General features: G+C 39.4%; 2 protein-coding genes across 2 annotated transcripts in view; both read left to right on the top strand.

Annotated features, from left to right (window-relative positions):
• The window catches only part of DNAH5 (dynein, axonemal, heavy chain 5), a 291,357-nt gene that overhangs the window by 252,442 nt on the left and 22,631 nt on the right, over positions 1-16,284 (top strand). Inside the window, exons 58-62 of the mRNA XM_012642647.1 lie at positions 178-292; positions 784-974; positions 6,087-6,208; positions 8,370-8,519; positions 14,007-14,252. Of these exons, the coding sequence (XP_012498101.1) occupies positions 178-292; positions 784-974; positions 6,087-6,208; positions 8,370-8,519; positions 14,007-14,252 (824 nt within the window). The remainder of the gene's footprint in view (positions 1-177; positions 293-783; positions 975-6,086; positions 6,209-8,369; positions 8,520-14,006; positions 14,253-16,284) is intronic.
• On the top strand, positions 1,984-2,829 carry LOC105809035 (tubulin beta chain-like). The gene has a single exon (XM_012642798.1). It carries the CDS (start codon positions 2,040-2,042, stop codon positions 2,670-2,672), a length of 633 nt encoding a protein of 210 aa, XP_012498252.1. The 5' UTR covers positions 1,984-2,039; the 3' UTR covers positions 2,673-2,829.

Raw genomic sequence — 16,284 nt, 5'->3', positions numbered from 1 at the left:
AGAATTAAATATATTAATACATGAGCACTGCTCTCAATCCCATTGCTAGTAGGCAGCCACTGATAAGACATAGAAATAAAAGTTGTTGTTTTCATTTAGACTCTAGGCTGATCTGTTTGCCTGGATCATTTATTCTCCACTCTTGCAGCACACACAGCCTTGCTCTTTGTCTTCCAGTCGCTACACGGGGCAGCATCCTCTACTTCCTCATTACCGAGATGCGCCTGGTTAATGATATGTATCAGACTTCGCTCCGCCAGTTTCTGGGCTTGTTTGACCTTTCCTTAGCCAGGTATGTCTGTGCCCAGGGAAGCCAAGCTGAATTCTCTATCTGTGGACTAGAATGACGACATCACGTGTACAACCTCTGTTTCCTTTGTTAGAGTCTTTTCCTGTTTCTAATCCAAAATAAGTGTAATTACCAATGTGTTAACAAATCATTCTGATGTGTCATTTTATGACCAGAGAAAGCTCTATCAACTGTTCATCCATTGATTTGATTCCTTTGGTTTCATGTGTTTCTGTTAAACAAGAAAACTCCCAAGATATTGTTGTGAATGATAATGCCCTGCAAGTAAAATTGATTTAGACAACATTGAGCATTGTGTTATGTTATTTCATGTTGAGAAAATGCTTGTTATTTTAGATTAGGAGGCTTACTCTTGATGTGTAAAAATAAGAATTGGTCCTCCAAAGTTACTTATTTTCTGTTAAAGATGCTGTTTTCATAGGCAATTGAAAAGGGCAGTGGGATAAGCCTGATTTAAATGTTCTCATCTCCAGGTCTGTCAAGAGCCCAATTACAAGCAAGAGGATTGCTAATATCATCGAGCATATGACCTACGAGGTTTATAAGTATGCTGTCCGAGGGTTGTACGAGGAGCACAAATTCCTCTTCACCTTGCTGCTTACCCTAAAAATCGACATCCAGAGGAACCGAGTCAAGCATGAAGAGTTTCTCACTCTTATTAAAGGTCAGTGTAACAGTATAAAGTATTGTACACAGGTGTAGGAATTATTGTGAAGGCCCTTTGCAATACTTCTTTTGGTTATAACAATTTTGTTGCATTTCAGTTAAGATTGTGTTTATGTGAGATATTTCATTTGTTGATTTATTGAATGAATACCGAGTGTTTAATAAGAACCTATTGTGTACCAGGGTATTGAATAGGTATTTGGGACATGTCAGTGAACAAAAACCCTTGTGAAGCATGCATATATGCATACACACACACACACACACACACACACACACATACATACATACATACATATATATACACACCCACACACATATAGATATATAAATATATATGGGGAAGGTACAGAAAAATTAATAAAGTAATAAGTGAATTATATAGTATGTGGGAAGATAGTATTACAAAGAAAACAGAGCAGGATGAGGAGAGTGGGGAGTTATAGGGTATGTGGGCTAGGGAAGGCTTAAAACTTTAAATGGAGTATTATGGGATATGTAATGGGCAGGTCTTCCTAAGAGATTGGCAGGAGGGCAGAGACCTGAAGGAGCAGGGGAGCTGCCCATGGGGACATTTAGGGGAAGAGTGTTGAAGGCAGAGAAGGTGGCATCAAGGCCTCCTGTGAAAGTGAGTTTGGTATGATGTAGCTAAAGCAAAGTGACCAGGTGACAGGAGTGGAGTGGGTCAGGCCACCGTGCAGCTCATCCATGGATTAATTACTCTGCATGTATTGAGGCAGTGCTCACAACCAGATCCCCTGGGCCACTGGAGCCATACAGCCCAGTGGAAGGCTGGGAAGCATAAATTTGCTATCACATTCTTGAAAGTCTGAAAAAAAATATTTAAAGTAGCTATGTGTCTTAGTTCATGCTGCTATAACAAATTTCCATAAACTGGGTGGCTTATAAACAGCAGAAATTTATTTTTGACAGTTTTGGAGGCTGGAAGTTCCGTATCAGGGTGCAGCAAGTTCAGGAGTGGGTTCTGGGGAGGGTCCTCTTTTGGGCCCTAAAGCTAACCACACCCACATACGGTGACCTGAACCACCTGGTGTCCGCCACCATGAGTGGGGTCACCACTTGCCTGTGCTTCCCCGGCCAGCTCAATGCTGACCTGCGGAAGCTGGCTGTTAACATGGTCCCCTTCCCCCTCCTGCACTTCTTCATGCCAGGCTTTGCCTCACTGACCAGCTGGGGCAGCCAGCAGTACCCGGCCCTGACAATGCCTGAGCTCACCCAGCAGATGTTTGACGCCAAGAACATGATGGCTGCCTGCGACCCCCGCCATGGCCGCTACCTAACAGTGGCTGCCGTGTTCAGGGGCCGCATGTCCATGAAGGAGGTGGACAAACAAATGCTTAATGTCCAAAACAAGAACATTGTTGAGTGGATCCCCAACAATGTGAAAACAGCTGTCTGTGACATCCCACCCCGGGGGTTAAAAATGTCTGCCACCTTCATTGGCAACAGCACGGCCATCCAGGAGCTGTTCAAGCGCATCTCAGAGCAGTTCACGGCCATGTTCTGGCGCAAGGCCTTTCTGCGCTGGTACACGGGTGAGGGTATGGATGAGATGGAGTTCGCTGAGGCCAAGAGCAACATGAATGACCTGGTGTCCAAGTACCAGCAGTACCAGGACGCCACGGCCGAGGAGGAGGGAGAGTTTGAGGAGGAGGCCGAGGAAGAGGTGGCATAGAGCCGTCTGTCACTAGGTAAAGCACGGAAGTGGTGTGAGCTCTTTATTCACTCACAACCTGTTCTGATATCCACGTCTCAGTGTGTGTGCACTTGCTGTTCTTCCTGTCTTGACATCACATGCTGTACAGACACCACCATTAAAGCATTTTCATAGTGAAAAAAAAAGGCATTCACACACAATCTCACACCAAAGTTTTACTCAAAGGTATATTTTACGTAAGATAAAATAAAACTTAACTAGTAAATACAACCTCTGTGAAAAGCAATATGGAGACACCTCAAAGAGATACAAGTAGAACTACCATTTGATCCAGGAATCCCATTACTGGGCATCTACCCAAAGGAACAAAAGACATTCTATAAAAAAGACACCTGCACTCGAATGTTTATTACAGCGAAATTCACAACTGCAAAGATGTGGAATCAACCCAGGTGCCAATCAGTTCCTGAGTGGATTAATAAAATGTGATGTATGTATACCATGGAGTACTACTCAGCCATATAAAGGATGAATCAGTGCCTTTTTTTGTAACAATTTGGATAGAACTGGAGACCATTGTCCTAAGCGTAGTATCTCAAGAATGGAAAAACAAACATCAGATGTACTCATTATTAAATGGGAACTAACCAATGAGCACACATGTGCACAGAAGGAAGTAATTCTCAGTGGAAATCAAGCAGGGGGCAGCGGGGAGGAGGAGAGGGGCAAAAACCTTCCTAATGGGTACAGTGAACACTATCTGGGTGATGGGCACACCTATAACTGTGACTCAAGTATTACAAAAGTGATCCATGTAACTAAAAACGTTTGTACCACCTTAATATTTTGAAATAAAGAGAAAATATGTCTTGACTTTTCCATTTTTTTGATGAGTGCTCCTCGGCAGATCATTTACCCTTTTCAAGCTTCAGTGTCCTCTTTTAGAAAACAAGGATAGTAAAATCTACGTGATAGGATTGTTGGGAATTCACACATTTGTGTAAATACCGGTGCATAGAATATGCTCAGCAAATGATAGGCATTGTTACATTATCTTCGGTTTTTTATTAATAGTTTATTTTGATTAGTCTGATGATTGCTGTAGGTTGCATAGGTTTTTGTGGGGCCTTGGCATTCAACAGCTATTTGTAACACTGCTTTATGAAACAAAGTTTCAGAGGATACTTTGGAACATGATTATGTTTTAAATATGCCCTTTAATAGTTTGATTGACAGCTAGCTGATGATGTAAACTCTCTCCGTAAGCACTTTAATATCACATAATATAACTTAAAATGTTATTAAGATAGTGCTGTGGTCTAAATGTTTGTATTATATCTCCCCAAAATTCGAATGTTGAAATTCTAACCCCTGAGGTGATGGTATTATTAATAGAAGGTGGGGCTTTTGGGAGGTGATTAGGTCATGGAGACAGAGTCATAATCTAAGGGATTAATGAATGCCCTTATGAAAGAGAATCAAGGTGGGGAGGGAGGGGAAGGGCAACATACGTAACCTAAACATCTGTACCCCCATAATATGCTGAAATAAAAAAAAAAAAAAGAGGATCAAGAGTGATTCCTAGCCCTTCCCACCATGTGAGGTTGCAGTGAGAATATGGCCTTCTGTCAGCCAGGAAGTGGGCCGTCACCAGACACTGAATCTGTCAGTGCTTTGATCTTGGACTTCCTAGCCTGCAAAGCTGTGATAAATAACTTTCTTTTGTTCATAACAGAGTACCACCCAGAATATGGTTTTTGACTCATGTCTGAGATGGGAAAGGATCTGCCTCGATGACTTTCTAAGTCTGCCTTAGCTATGACACTTTGTGATTGTGTGGTATAACCTTGTAAAACTTTCATTATAAGCATGTATTATTTTGACAAAGTATTATGGTAAAAACCCAAACTTACTTTTTTCCCAAAGCAAGAGTTTGAGGAAAAAAGGGAATGGCATAATTCTCAATCATCATTGCCTGAGAATTTGTCTTGAATTCTTCCTTTCTCAGCTATTTATTCATCAGGAGTCTAATTAGTCTGGTACTATATTTATTCAGAAATATGTCACCTCCACCAAATTATAATCCTCCTTTTTGCCCCACTGCACACTTTTGGAGCAGGCAAGATGTTCATGATGTAGTTACCTCTACTAAGCAATGAATAACGCTTAGTCTGCAAGGAATACCCTTTCCTTTCTGTGGATGGCCTTTCCCTAACCCTATGGTGAGTATCTTATGCTTTTCAGTTTGTTGGAAAATGGACTGTTGCTTTGGAAATTGGTGCAACATTTATTCAACACAATGCCATTGTCTTTAGGTCTTTACTCCCTAGCGTTAAAACAATCTGTTTTCATTTGTGAGCTAATATTTCCATTGAATTGGCTTCAAGGCCACACTTACCTTGTTGCTGTAAATATACTAAGATGGATTTGGCAAAAGATAATAATTTAGTGCTATATATTTTGCTTGGACAAAATGGAGATTGAGTCAATAAATATCTCAAGTGTTATTGTTTGTTTATAACCTACTCTGTTCAAGAAAGGATTTTAAAGGTAGACAAATGGATTTATTATATCCTTTTAAGAATAATGCTTAGAGCATATTTTCCTTGAAATTCTTTAATGGATTTTATTTATTAAACAGTATATTTTATCCTAAAGAAGATTTCCTAACTCTTAAAATATGATTGTTCACACATTCAATTTTCCTGAAGTGGGCAACAATAACACTTTTAAGGTCTCATTTATCTTATGGTGTTGTGTGAGTTATGTAAGTTACACAGGCTTAGGTAAATCATCAGCAAAAAGATAGGAGTCAGTATTAAATGGAAGTGTTTGTTGTGGTCAGATTGACCAAACATAAGTGATATAGCAGAGAGCCCTTGGGGTATGCTCAAGATGGATGTAAATAACATACTGATTTGTGGAGAGAATCCTTCAAACATATCTAGTGCTACTAACATTTCTAGATAAATTCTCTATTTAAAATTAGCTTATGCCAACATCAAGTAATCCTTAATGTTGACAATAGGTGCTCATTGAGTAATACTCTGCCATGTCCTCAATCCTGTTTTGTGTGTTTTACACATATACATCACAACACCAGGCTTTATTATTGTCATTTTACATATTTGGAAATAGAGGCTCAGACAGATGAAATGGCTTGTTCCAGACCTTGGTCAGGTGGAACTAGGACAGAGTCCAGCATCTGCCTAATTCCAAAGTTATATTACTGATTATTAAATGTGTTTTTCTAAAATTAGTCATTCTTTTATTAAATTTTAAAGAATGTTCTTCACTATGATTTATGTTTCTGTGCTTAATAAATGTCAAGGTTGTAAAATAATTGAAATTAAAATGGTTTAATAAAAAATTTTATTAAATAGATTTGTTTACAGAAAAAAGTCTTATAACTGTGTATGTTTAATTTTAAAGGTGGTGCCTCATTGGACCTTAAAGCCTGTCCTCCTAAACCATTTAAATGGATCTTGGACATGACTTGGCTGAATTTGGTGGAACTAAGCAAACTTAGGCAGTTTTCAGATGTCCTCGATCAGGTAACTTGTGCTTTGAATAAACTTAAGCACATGTCATGTTGAGCAGCTTTCTGATTTATCACTAGCTACAATATTTGTGGAAAAGAGAAATTTCTTAATGTTGTCACTCTTAAAATGGTAGTACATGTGCCTGGCCTTCCTCAAAGTGCTCCTGCACTTGATAAGGTACCCTCTACTCATTATAGATTTGTCTAGCAGGAAGAAATTTGCCCAGGAAGTTTAACTAGTTCTGTCCTGGGCCATATGTCAATATTATCAATTGGAGGTCCACAAGTAGAAAAATGGATAGATTCAATTAGATTAAATAATTAGATGTACTTAAAAGGCTTTGCCTTCTTTCTGGAAATTAAATGAAAAGAAATATGAATAGCTCGCCTCTAAATGCTAAATTTCCTTTCTTGCCTCTTTTTTCTCTCCCTCTTTTTCTTCCTCTTTTGCTCCTCCCCCCTACAGCCTTAGTTAGGCATTCAGGTATGGATGTCATGCACACACTTGGCCTCTTACCTTTAGAAGTTACCATCCTCCCAGCACCAGTCAGCCCCTGATGAATAGTGCATGTGTTGGAATCATGGAAGTTGAGTATAGAGAGTTAAATTGGGACAAGCCAGGAAACAGGTTCTTGAAAATCAGGTGACCATACAGAAGTGAGATTGGCAACAGGGTAGCTTTATTCAGCTACAAATTGAAGGCTTTTTTTTTTTTTTTGAGACAGAGTCTCACTCTTTTGCCCGGGCTAGAGTGAGTGCCGTGGCGTCAGCCCAGCTCACAGTAACCTTAAACTCCTGGGCTCAAGTGATCCTTCTGCCTCAGCCTCCCGAGTAGCTGGGACTACAGGCATGTGCCACCATGCCCGGCTAATTTTTTCTATATATTTTTATTTGTCCAATTAATTTCTTTCTAATTTTAGTAGAGACGGGGTCTCCCTCTTGCTCAGGCTGGTCTCGAACTCCTGAGCTCAAACAATCCGCCCGCCTCGGCCTCCCAGAGTGCTAGGATTACAGGCGTGAGCCACCGCGCCTGGCCTGAAGGCTTTTTTTGACTAGCAAATGTCTTAAGGTTAGTTCTTTACTTTCCCAGTTTAAGTTGGCCAGATGCTTAAGTTCTGCTATATTTTTATGTTTTGGCTTACAACTGGGGATGTTTGTTATTATTATCGTGTACTTGGGGTACAAATCATTCCTATGAGTTAAACAACTTTGTTTTTAAAGGTATTAATGCACACTAGTTTATTCCCCCCTGGAGTGACCCCCAGTGACCTTGCCTGGACCATTGTCTATTGTTGAAGTTCTGACCTTCTGGAGATTATATATGAAGCCTGAATTCTCTCCACATTAAGTAGTCTTCATGATTGAAAGAGGTTATTATTTTATATTCCTAAATGATACTCTCTAAATATGAACATGAAATGATTTCCCTTTGATTATATCCCAGGAAATATACTTGAGGCTTCAATCAAAGGGAATATACCAGAGAACATAAGATTATATTTATCTGTAGATGTTATTAGTTTGTTCAATATTTTTGATATGCCTGTCCATGTAATGCCTGTCTCTCACTGGCTTTTTAATCTCCAGGGGACAATGTACTGTGTCCTTTTCCTCTTTACCAACTGCCTGAAGGTAGTAGGCATCTGATCATTTGATGATATTAAATGGTATATTTCAAATTATTCTAGATAAATAGAGTATTGACCAAAAATCTTTTCCTTCAATAATAAACATGTATTAAATACCTTCTTTTGTGTCAGGAATGGTCCTGGGAAATGAGGAAACATAAGTGAATGAGACTTAGTTCCTGACATGAGAAGTTTTGTGGAGCAATTTATACTTCCTTGAAATAATGAAAATGAGTTTCCATTGATTTCTTTATTCTTTACACATTTGTTACCATGAAGCTATAGAAGACATTAAACATCCCAGGACTCTCCCTACTTTGAAAGCTAGCTATAGGCTGATGTTACTATAGACTGACTTTAAGACAAATCACATTTGATTTAGACTATCAAACTTTTTGGTACTGGAATATAAAATAAAACAATAGTCAAGGAATATAATTCACACATGCCTGGAATGCTCAGAAGGTTTGATGAAAAATATCTGCGAACTATTACCGAAAGGTTTTTGTGTGGTATGACACATTTCTTATCCTGTGGTATTTTCAGATATCAAGAAATGAGAAAATGTGGAAAATTTGGTTTGATAAGGAAAACCCTGAGGAGGAACCGCTTCCGAATTCCTATGATAAATCTCTTGACTGCTTCAGACGTCTTCTCCTTATTAGGTCCTGGTGTCCTGACAGAACCATTGCCCAGGTAAAGAATGCATATTAAAGAGAAAAATAGAAGAATATATATATGGTTTTTTTAGATGAGATCTTGCCCTGTTGCCCGGGCTAGAGTGCAATGGTGCCATCATAGCTCACTGCAACCTCAGACCTCTGGGCTCAACTAATCCTTTTGCCTCAGCCTCCTGAGTAGCTGGGACTACAGGAGTGTGCCACCACACCTGGCTAATTTTTTCATTTCTTGTAGAGACAGGGTCTCACTATGTTGCTTAGGCTGGTCTCAAATTCCTGGCCTCAAGCAATAGTCCTGCTTTGACTTCCTAAAGTGTTAGGATTACAAGTGTGAACCATTGTGACCGGGCAGGAGAATATTTTTAAGGAGAATTTCCTTTTAAATTAAAAAAAAGTGTTAATTTCAGTGAGAATTTTCTTGTAGGCCTCTGTGATTTTCTAGCAATAAAAATGTGAAAAATGGACAAGTAAACAACAAATAAACGTCTGAGGTGGATTATTCATCTTCTTTGGTCCAAGTGGTACAGCAAGAGTAAATAAGACACCATGATTCTCAGGTTGGCATATAGGTATAACATAAAGGTAATGCATTATTTTTCTATATCATTTTATATTAATTCAAAAATTATAGGGATGATCCATTTTACTAGTAGTAAAAGAATGTTTCTTTAAGTAGAAAGAATGTAAAGGCATTAGGGTGGAGGGTAGACCGGAGGGAAGGACAGCATGCCCAAACCATAGTCATTTCCCCAGAAAATGTCACAACTCTAGATGTAAGTAGGTTTTAGATGTAAGTAGGTTGTCCTAAAACTGAATTTTACATATGATTTAAATGTGAATCCCACCTTCAGAAGATTCATCTTTTCAAAGACCTTTAATCTACTGGCCTAGCATCATGGAAGTTTGCCCACTAAAAAGACTTGTGTCTTTCCTCCACAATTAAAAGTTTAACTCTAATATTTAGCATAGGTTGACTCCTTGAGAGCTTTTCCAGATAAGCCATGGAGTAATAATTGGCTGGGTTTTATAATAGAATGTAGGATGTTTTCCCCTTCTCTCTCCAGAGGAAGTGTTAAAAACTTACGGAGTACCACCTCCAAAGCCTCGCAGGTACTGTGAATCATGAAAGCAACCATATTCGATGATTTATTGAGAAAAGAGAAATGAGTTTTGCAATTCAGGGCACTGAAATCACCTTTCCTTTCAGTTTTTCTTCTCAACTTCGTTACTTTTATCCTGCCCAAATGAATTGTCAAATAGTTGCCTTATTTAAGGGCAGTGTGGAAAGAAAGGCTTGAGTAATTTCTTTCTTTCTTTTTTTTTTTTCATAGAAAACTTTATTTGGTTCAATGCTGAAATTTAAGTCTCCAATGCTTCTTTGTAACTTTGTCGCCCTCATCCCGGCTTCTGCCATCCCTAGGCTTACCACAGCCATGGCCTCCTAACTGGTCTCCTTTTATTCTTTCTTGCCTGTTGTAATCCATGCTGTACACGCTGGGAGAAATGGGAAGATCAAGCCATTCTTCGGCTTTTCAAGTCCTGCAATGGCTTCACATGGCCCATACGATAACACCCAGGTCCTACACAAGGTTTAGAAGGTTCCTTTGGAAAAATGTTCTCTCCTCTCTCCTTTTAGGTTCACTTTGTGATTTTTCAACCAGACAACATTTTGGGAAACACTTGAGAAGGTCTACGATGTAGATACCTCAGTCCCTCTTCCCCACAAGCAGCATCAGGCATTGCTTGTTCTCCATATTGCGGTTGAGCGTAACTGTGCACATCTGGGGACACCTGGTTGAAAAAATGCCGCACTCTCAGAGGGTGTCTCAAAAATACTCAACAAAGGGAGATCAGCACAGGCGAAGAGGTTTATTTGTTTATTTTTTCTCCTACTCAAAGGTCGAGTCTGTCTCATTTGCACCAGATGTCGGAAAAGTTCTTCAGGGTTTTGTGAAGAGTAACCTGTGAAAATGCGACGCTCTGTTTCCATTCATGCCAGTGAGCTGTTGGCTTTCTTTAAGGGTTGGCAGGCAGTGCAGAAGCCTGGCTGGCCCACACCTCAATTGGCTCTTACATGAGTTATTCTGGATGTCCTTGTGTCCCCAGTTGGTGACTTGTTCTTTTTGCTTCACGTTCTCTGCATATGTGCCTTTTGCATGGAATACTCCAACCCACCTTGCTATCCTTGTCTTGATAAATCCTACTCATCATCCAGGCAGCAGCTTAAATGCTCCTTTCACAAAGGAGCCTTCTCTGATATATTCCTGCAAGATTGATCTGTTTTGTACTTTCGTATCACCCTGAGAGTCATGTATCCTTTAAACTAGTTTATTTGCTATGGCTTGCTCAATATATGTCTCATCCTTGAGCGTAGGGGCAAGCTTCCTAAAAGCAGGGTCATTTGTTCACTTTTCTGTCCCTAAAACCTGGTACACTACCTCGGGCAGAGAGGAGGTCTTGGACCAAAGGTTCATACCTTTTATGAGGAGAATTATCTGGGATGAGGAGGCCCAGTAAGTCTTGAAATCATCATCCTGCTGGCCCAGTGAGACAGTGCAGGGTGTTGGATTGAAGTTGAAGTACAAAGGATGAGAAATGCACTCTTTCTATTAATAGCACATGTATGTGTGGATTCAAATACATACCTGCTATGTTGGGGGCTTATCTGGAATTCCCACATATCCTTTCATAATACATATTTGCACCATAGACTTATTACAGCCTTCAGACTTGGGGCCACTTTGAACCACAGCTGTGACCCTATTTGAGAATATCCCTCTTCCAGAAACATTCCCTTTCTGGGGGTGAAATTCAGTGACCATTTCCATTATAAGTGAAGTGGCTTCCCCTTTGTTTATTCCAGAAGTTGGCAAACTAGTGCTTGACAACAAAATTCAGCCCACTGCCTATTTAGGTTCAACTGGTGAGCTAAGAGTAGTTTTTATATTTTTAAATGCTTGAAAATAAGCACCAGAAGAATAATATTTTGTGACAGGTGAAAATTATATAACATTCAAATTTTAGTGTCTGTAAAGTTTCTTTGGAACAAAGTCATGCACATTTGTTTATGTATTGTCTATGGTTGCTTTTGTGCTACAGTGGCAGCGTTGAGTACTTGCAACAGAGATCATTTAGGCAGCAAAGCCTAAAATAGTTACCCTCTGGCGCCTTAGAATTCCGGCATGTTAGCTCATGGCTTGTATGGTAATGCCTGTGTTGGGCTTTGCTGAGTTGTATGGCAATATTGGCCATGTTGAGCTCCTCACTACCCTGGAGTAAAAGCTCTTGAGTCTTGATGATGTGCACTGTAGAGATGCTGCAATGATGGCAGGTCCCCATGGCTGAGAAACAGCCACAACTGTGGAGTGCCTAAGTATTCAGCCTCTCAAGCCCTTCCTGATCACAAAGCTCACTGCTTCAGTGAGTGCGACCGAATGTGTACATAGAGTAGACTTTTGGAAGTCAAAGAATGTGTCAGGTAACATCTTTAAATACCTGCCAGAAGTCTGCAGAAAAATGTATGGGCTTTTATACCCAGGCTAGAGATTTTGATACTGGATTCGGCCAACCTAGAAAAAAAATATTGAGAGGTACAAAATTAAGTGACATTCTGCGCCCCAAATTCAACTGGACTGAATTCCACCCCCTCAGAACTTCTCCCAACCCCTGGAACTAGTAAAGGAGAGGAAGGTTGAAATTGGCGGTCATCTCCAGGCGTGAGGGTCCCAGGCACTGTTTGGTCGTTTCATTGCCAATGGCCTAGCCCTGCCAGTGAGGGCCCTGAATGCCACTTCTTGGACTTTGGGAAGTCAGGTGGTGTGCTTTTCCCCAAAATCATCTGGAAATAGTTGCCAAGGCAGGAAAACCTGTGTACTCTACCAAAATGGCATACCTCTTAATCTGCCATTGATAGGGGGCACTGGATATCATGAGGAGGAATTACGGCTTTAGAAGAAGGATGAGATCCACAGTAAAACAGCCCTGATCTTTCTGAATTAGCTGCTATGGGTTTAGGAAATGGGAACACTCATCTATTTGTTTTTTGCATTGTCATGAGGAAGATGGCTATTTCATGAGAGACTGCTTTTAAAAGAGACCCTTTACTGGTCATGTGAATAATAAACTTGTGTGGGGATTCTCCACAAACCATGGAATCAAGAAGTAGAACCACTCTTGTCATTCAACAGTTTAGCTCATCAGCACCCATTTCCCCTCTTACCAAGACGCAGCGGCGATCGTAATCCAGAAGATTCCCTCGCTGTGGCCACTGCCCTCCCACTCTAACCTGCAAGGAGGGAAAACATGGTGGGGAGCACCATACCAATTTGTCAGCACAGAGACTTGGGATACGATAATCATTTTGAGGATGAGTAGGGGATAGCAAGATAGTCAAGATGAAGAAAGAGCCTGTATTTCTGGCTGAAATAAGACTCTGATGCTTTTAAGTCAAAGACAATGGCTTAACCAGCTCCATATCCCTTTTGGTCCAGGTCTATCTGAAACCACCTGATTCAAGGGAAGCTCCACCTGAAGCTGTTTTGTGTTTCTCTGGGAATCTGAGTGGGGAGGCTCACCTGCTTGGCCCTTGGTTGGGTTCCAGGTCATGTTGCACCTGCAGCGTGGCCATGTTTGTTATGTGAGGATGATTATTCTGGGGAATCCCACTGGGGAGAGAAACTTGGCTTTTACCCACTTGAGGTGGGAGAAGACATCAGAATAGGAGGGAAATTTTCCTTGAGGGAATCTAATCATTTACGAGAGGGAGAATATGGAGTAAGGGTCATATTCACAATATCATTTGTTGAAAAATAAGTTGTAACTCATTTACCTTGTTTGCAAAAGGTCTGTGTTGTTACTAGAAATTTTTTTATGGTTGATAATAAATTTGACAAAGTTGGTGATATTGTGAGCATGGATTTCATTCAAAACAAAATTAACAGGGAAGAGGATGAGCCAAAGATGGGAAGGGATGGTGACAATGATGGAGAGAAAGATTACGGATTAAATATTTAAAAACTTCATTCATTCATTCATTCAATGAGTATCCAATAAATTTCATTCAATAAGTAGTCATTTGATAATTATCTCTTTGGTAAGTATCCATTAAATTCTAGGCATTTGCAGCTTACTTGATTATTTAAATGCATATATATTTGCCTTAAAGTGTACTAAACAATAGCATTTTCTAATATTTTTATTTTTCATGTATAACAATAAGCATCCAGTGTATTGAGGTGGGTTCCAGACCAGAAGTCATACAACTTTGGTTCTGGTCTTTTAAGCGTATGATTTTGTGTTGAGCAAGCAACACAGCCTCATTGACTATAGAATGGGAATATAAACAAACAAACAAACATACAAAAAAGTCTCTGTCCTTTTCCTCTGGCAGAGTTACTGTGGACATCATTGAGTTCATTCAATGATGAATTTTGGAAACTGCACTGCCTTATATACATGAAGGGATTGGAACTATTTTTGTTGACTTGTGTACTGTTTGTGGCAGGCCCGCAAGTATGTCACGGACTCTATGGGAGAAAAATATGCAGAAGGATTTATCCTGGACTTGGAGAAGACGTGGGAGGAATCTGATCCACGGACACCACTCATCTGTCTCCTGTCTATGGGCTCAGACCCCACGGATTCCATCATCGCCTTGGGGAAGAGATTAAAAATAGAAACCCGTTATGTGTCCATGGGCCAGGGCCAGGAGGTCCATGCTCGGAAGCTCTTGCAGCAGACCATGGCAAATGTAAGACTGAATGTCTGTGCTATGCTGTTGATATTACAGGTGATGGGATAGCAATGCAAAAAAGAAATTATGAATCACTAGGAATTTAAATTTATGTGCTGCATGCTGTTTACTAAACAGGGAAAGGTAAGATGTCTTTTAGAAAATTTCCATGGAGAGACAGATACAAACTTAAAACTTTTATGCTGAGCCTTGACCTATATGGAAAACTTATCCAACCAGAACATCTGATTTCTCAATTTGTGTAATATAGGTATTACTGTACTTAGAATAAAAACCACTTTCATTAACAAAACTTTTGTTTAATTTGAATTTAAAATAATTATGTAATTAATAATTATAGTTTCAGGCAGGTAATTTTTTAGCAATTTAAATGGATCATTTCTGACCTTCATTTTGTCCATGTTTTCTGTTTAATAGTTTAAGTTCAAGTAAAATAAAAAAGTCTTTATTTTTATGAGCATGCTCATAACTTTAAAACTATAGTGTTTAAAAAGTTCTGTAAAACTCGTATTAAAAGTTTTGAGGCAATATGGGAGAATAAACCAAGGACCTAGCAAAATGGTCTACTCAGTTAGATGAAAATAAAACGCATATTACAGAGCATGATAAGCCCAAAGAAAACAACATGGCTTAAGGATTCCATGGGTGACGATGATGCATCAGAGTTTTCAGCTAAGAAATTTAGATCAGGATTTTCCTCTATGCTCAATGAAAGAGAGCCACCAAAGCTCTTTTGTTATTATGTGTTTTTTTTTTATCTCACCTTCAGAGATCTAAAATAGTTTGTAATATATCTTTATGTATTTAGGCATTTTTCCCTTGAAAGAAGGTTCATTGCTTTTTTATCACATTTTATTTTATTTTTATTTCAGCATGTTACGGGGGTCCAAATGTTTAGGTTTCATATATTGCCTTTGCTCCACCTGAGTCAGAGCTTCAAGCGAGTCCATCCCCCAGACAGTGCACACCGCACCCATTAGATGTGAATATATCCATCCCCTCCTTGCTGCCCCACCTGCCTGACACCCAATGAATGTTACTACTATATGTGCACTTAAGTGTTGATGTTTTATATTTAATTTTTTTGTTTTGAATTATAGACAATGTCAATTGAATTTTTCAAAGGGCAAAATCTAGATAGTTTATTAAGTAGTAAATACTATATAATTTCTGAAGAAAATAGAAGGGACTAGATGAACTCTTTAAATTACCTGTTTTTATATGTAGCTCTACTAAGATTTTTAGATCTGATGCTTGATTTTCTTTTTGGAAAAAGAAATAACTCATACTACTCTAATTAATGATCCAAAGCAAGTTACAGGAAATCATCTCAAGATTATGTCTGGACATCTTAGATAATTTTAGCAAAAGAATCCTATAGATTGGATATTGAGGAAATTTTTACCGCTTGACCCCGAATTTTGCCTGAGTTGCATTCTATAAAGAATCTTCCTATAGAATAATATATGCAAAATATATGGCTTATTATTTTCTAAGGCTCTTGCTCTTAGAGGTGGTCAGATTTTCAGGGACAGTTCTTCCACGTTCTAAAGGATGTATGTCTGGCTGTAAGGATTCTGAGAACTAGAGGGAGAAGGGAGGTAGCAGGTCTCCAAATTCAGCAGATACCTGTTTCACCCGTTTCCAGTGTGGTACCTATTCCCTTAATATGCCGATGGCCTCCATTCCAGACCACCCTGTGTGTTTTGCCTTCTAAAGAAAATCAATTTCTTTTTTCATTAGGGGAGGTGAGAACATGTTGTGGAATAGACTTTCAATTTTCCTCTTTTAGCCAACCTTTCCCCCCCACTTCCAGAGGTACCTTATGCCACTTTTTCTTGAGAATTTTGGAAGTTATGTGGTATAAATCAGGTTGCATCTCAGCTTTCCCTAAATGCCAGTTTAGGATTCAGCTTTCTTGAGTCAGTTTTAAATGCTATTGATAATCGTCTTCACCCTCACTGTCTTTGTCGGTAAGAGTTCATGCCTTAAAAAAGAAAACCCTTAGCACCTCTTATATACTCCTGGA

This window comes from Propithecus coquereli, unplaced genomic scaffold, assembly GCF_000956105.1.
Source record: "Propithecus coquereli isolate 6110/MARCELLA unplaced genomic scaffold, Pcoq_1.0 Scaffold100, whole genome shotgun sequence".
NCBI lineage: Eukaryota > Metazoa > Chordata > Mammalia > Primates > Indriidae > Propithecus > Propithecus coquereli.
Note: the sequence above shows the minus strand (reverse complement) of the source record. Positions and strands in the feature narration are given on the sequence as shown.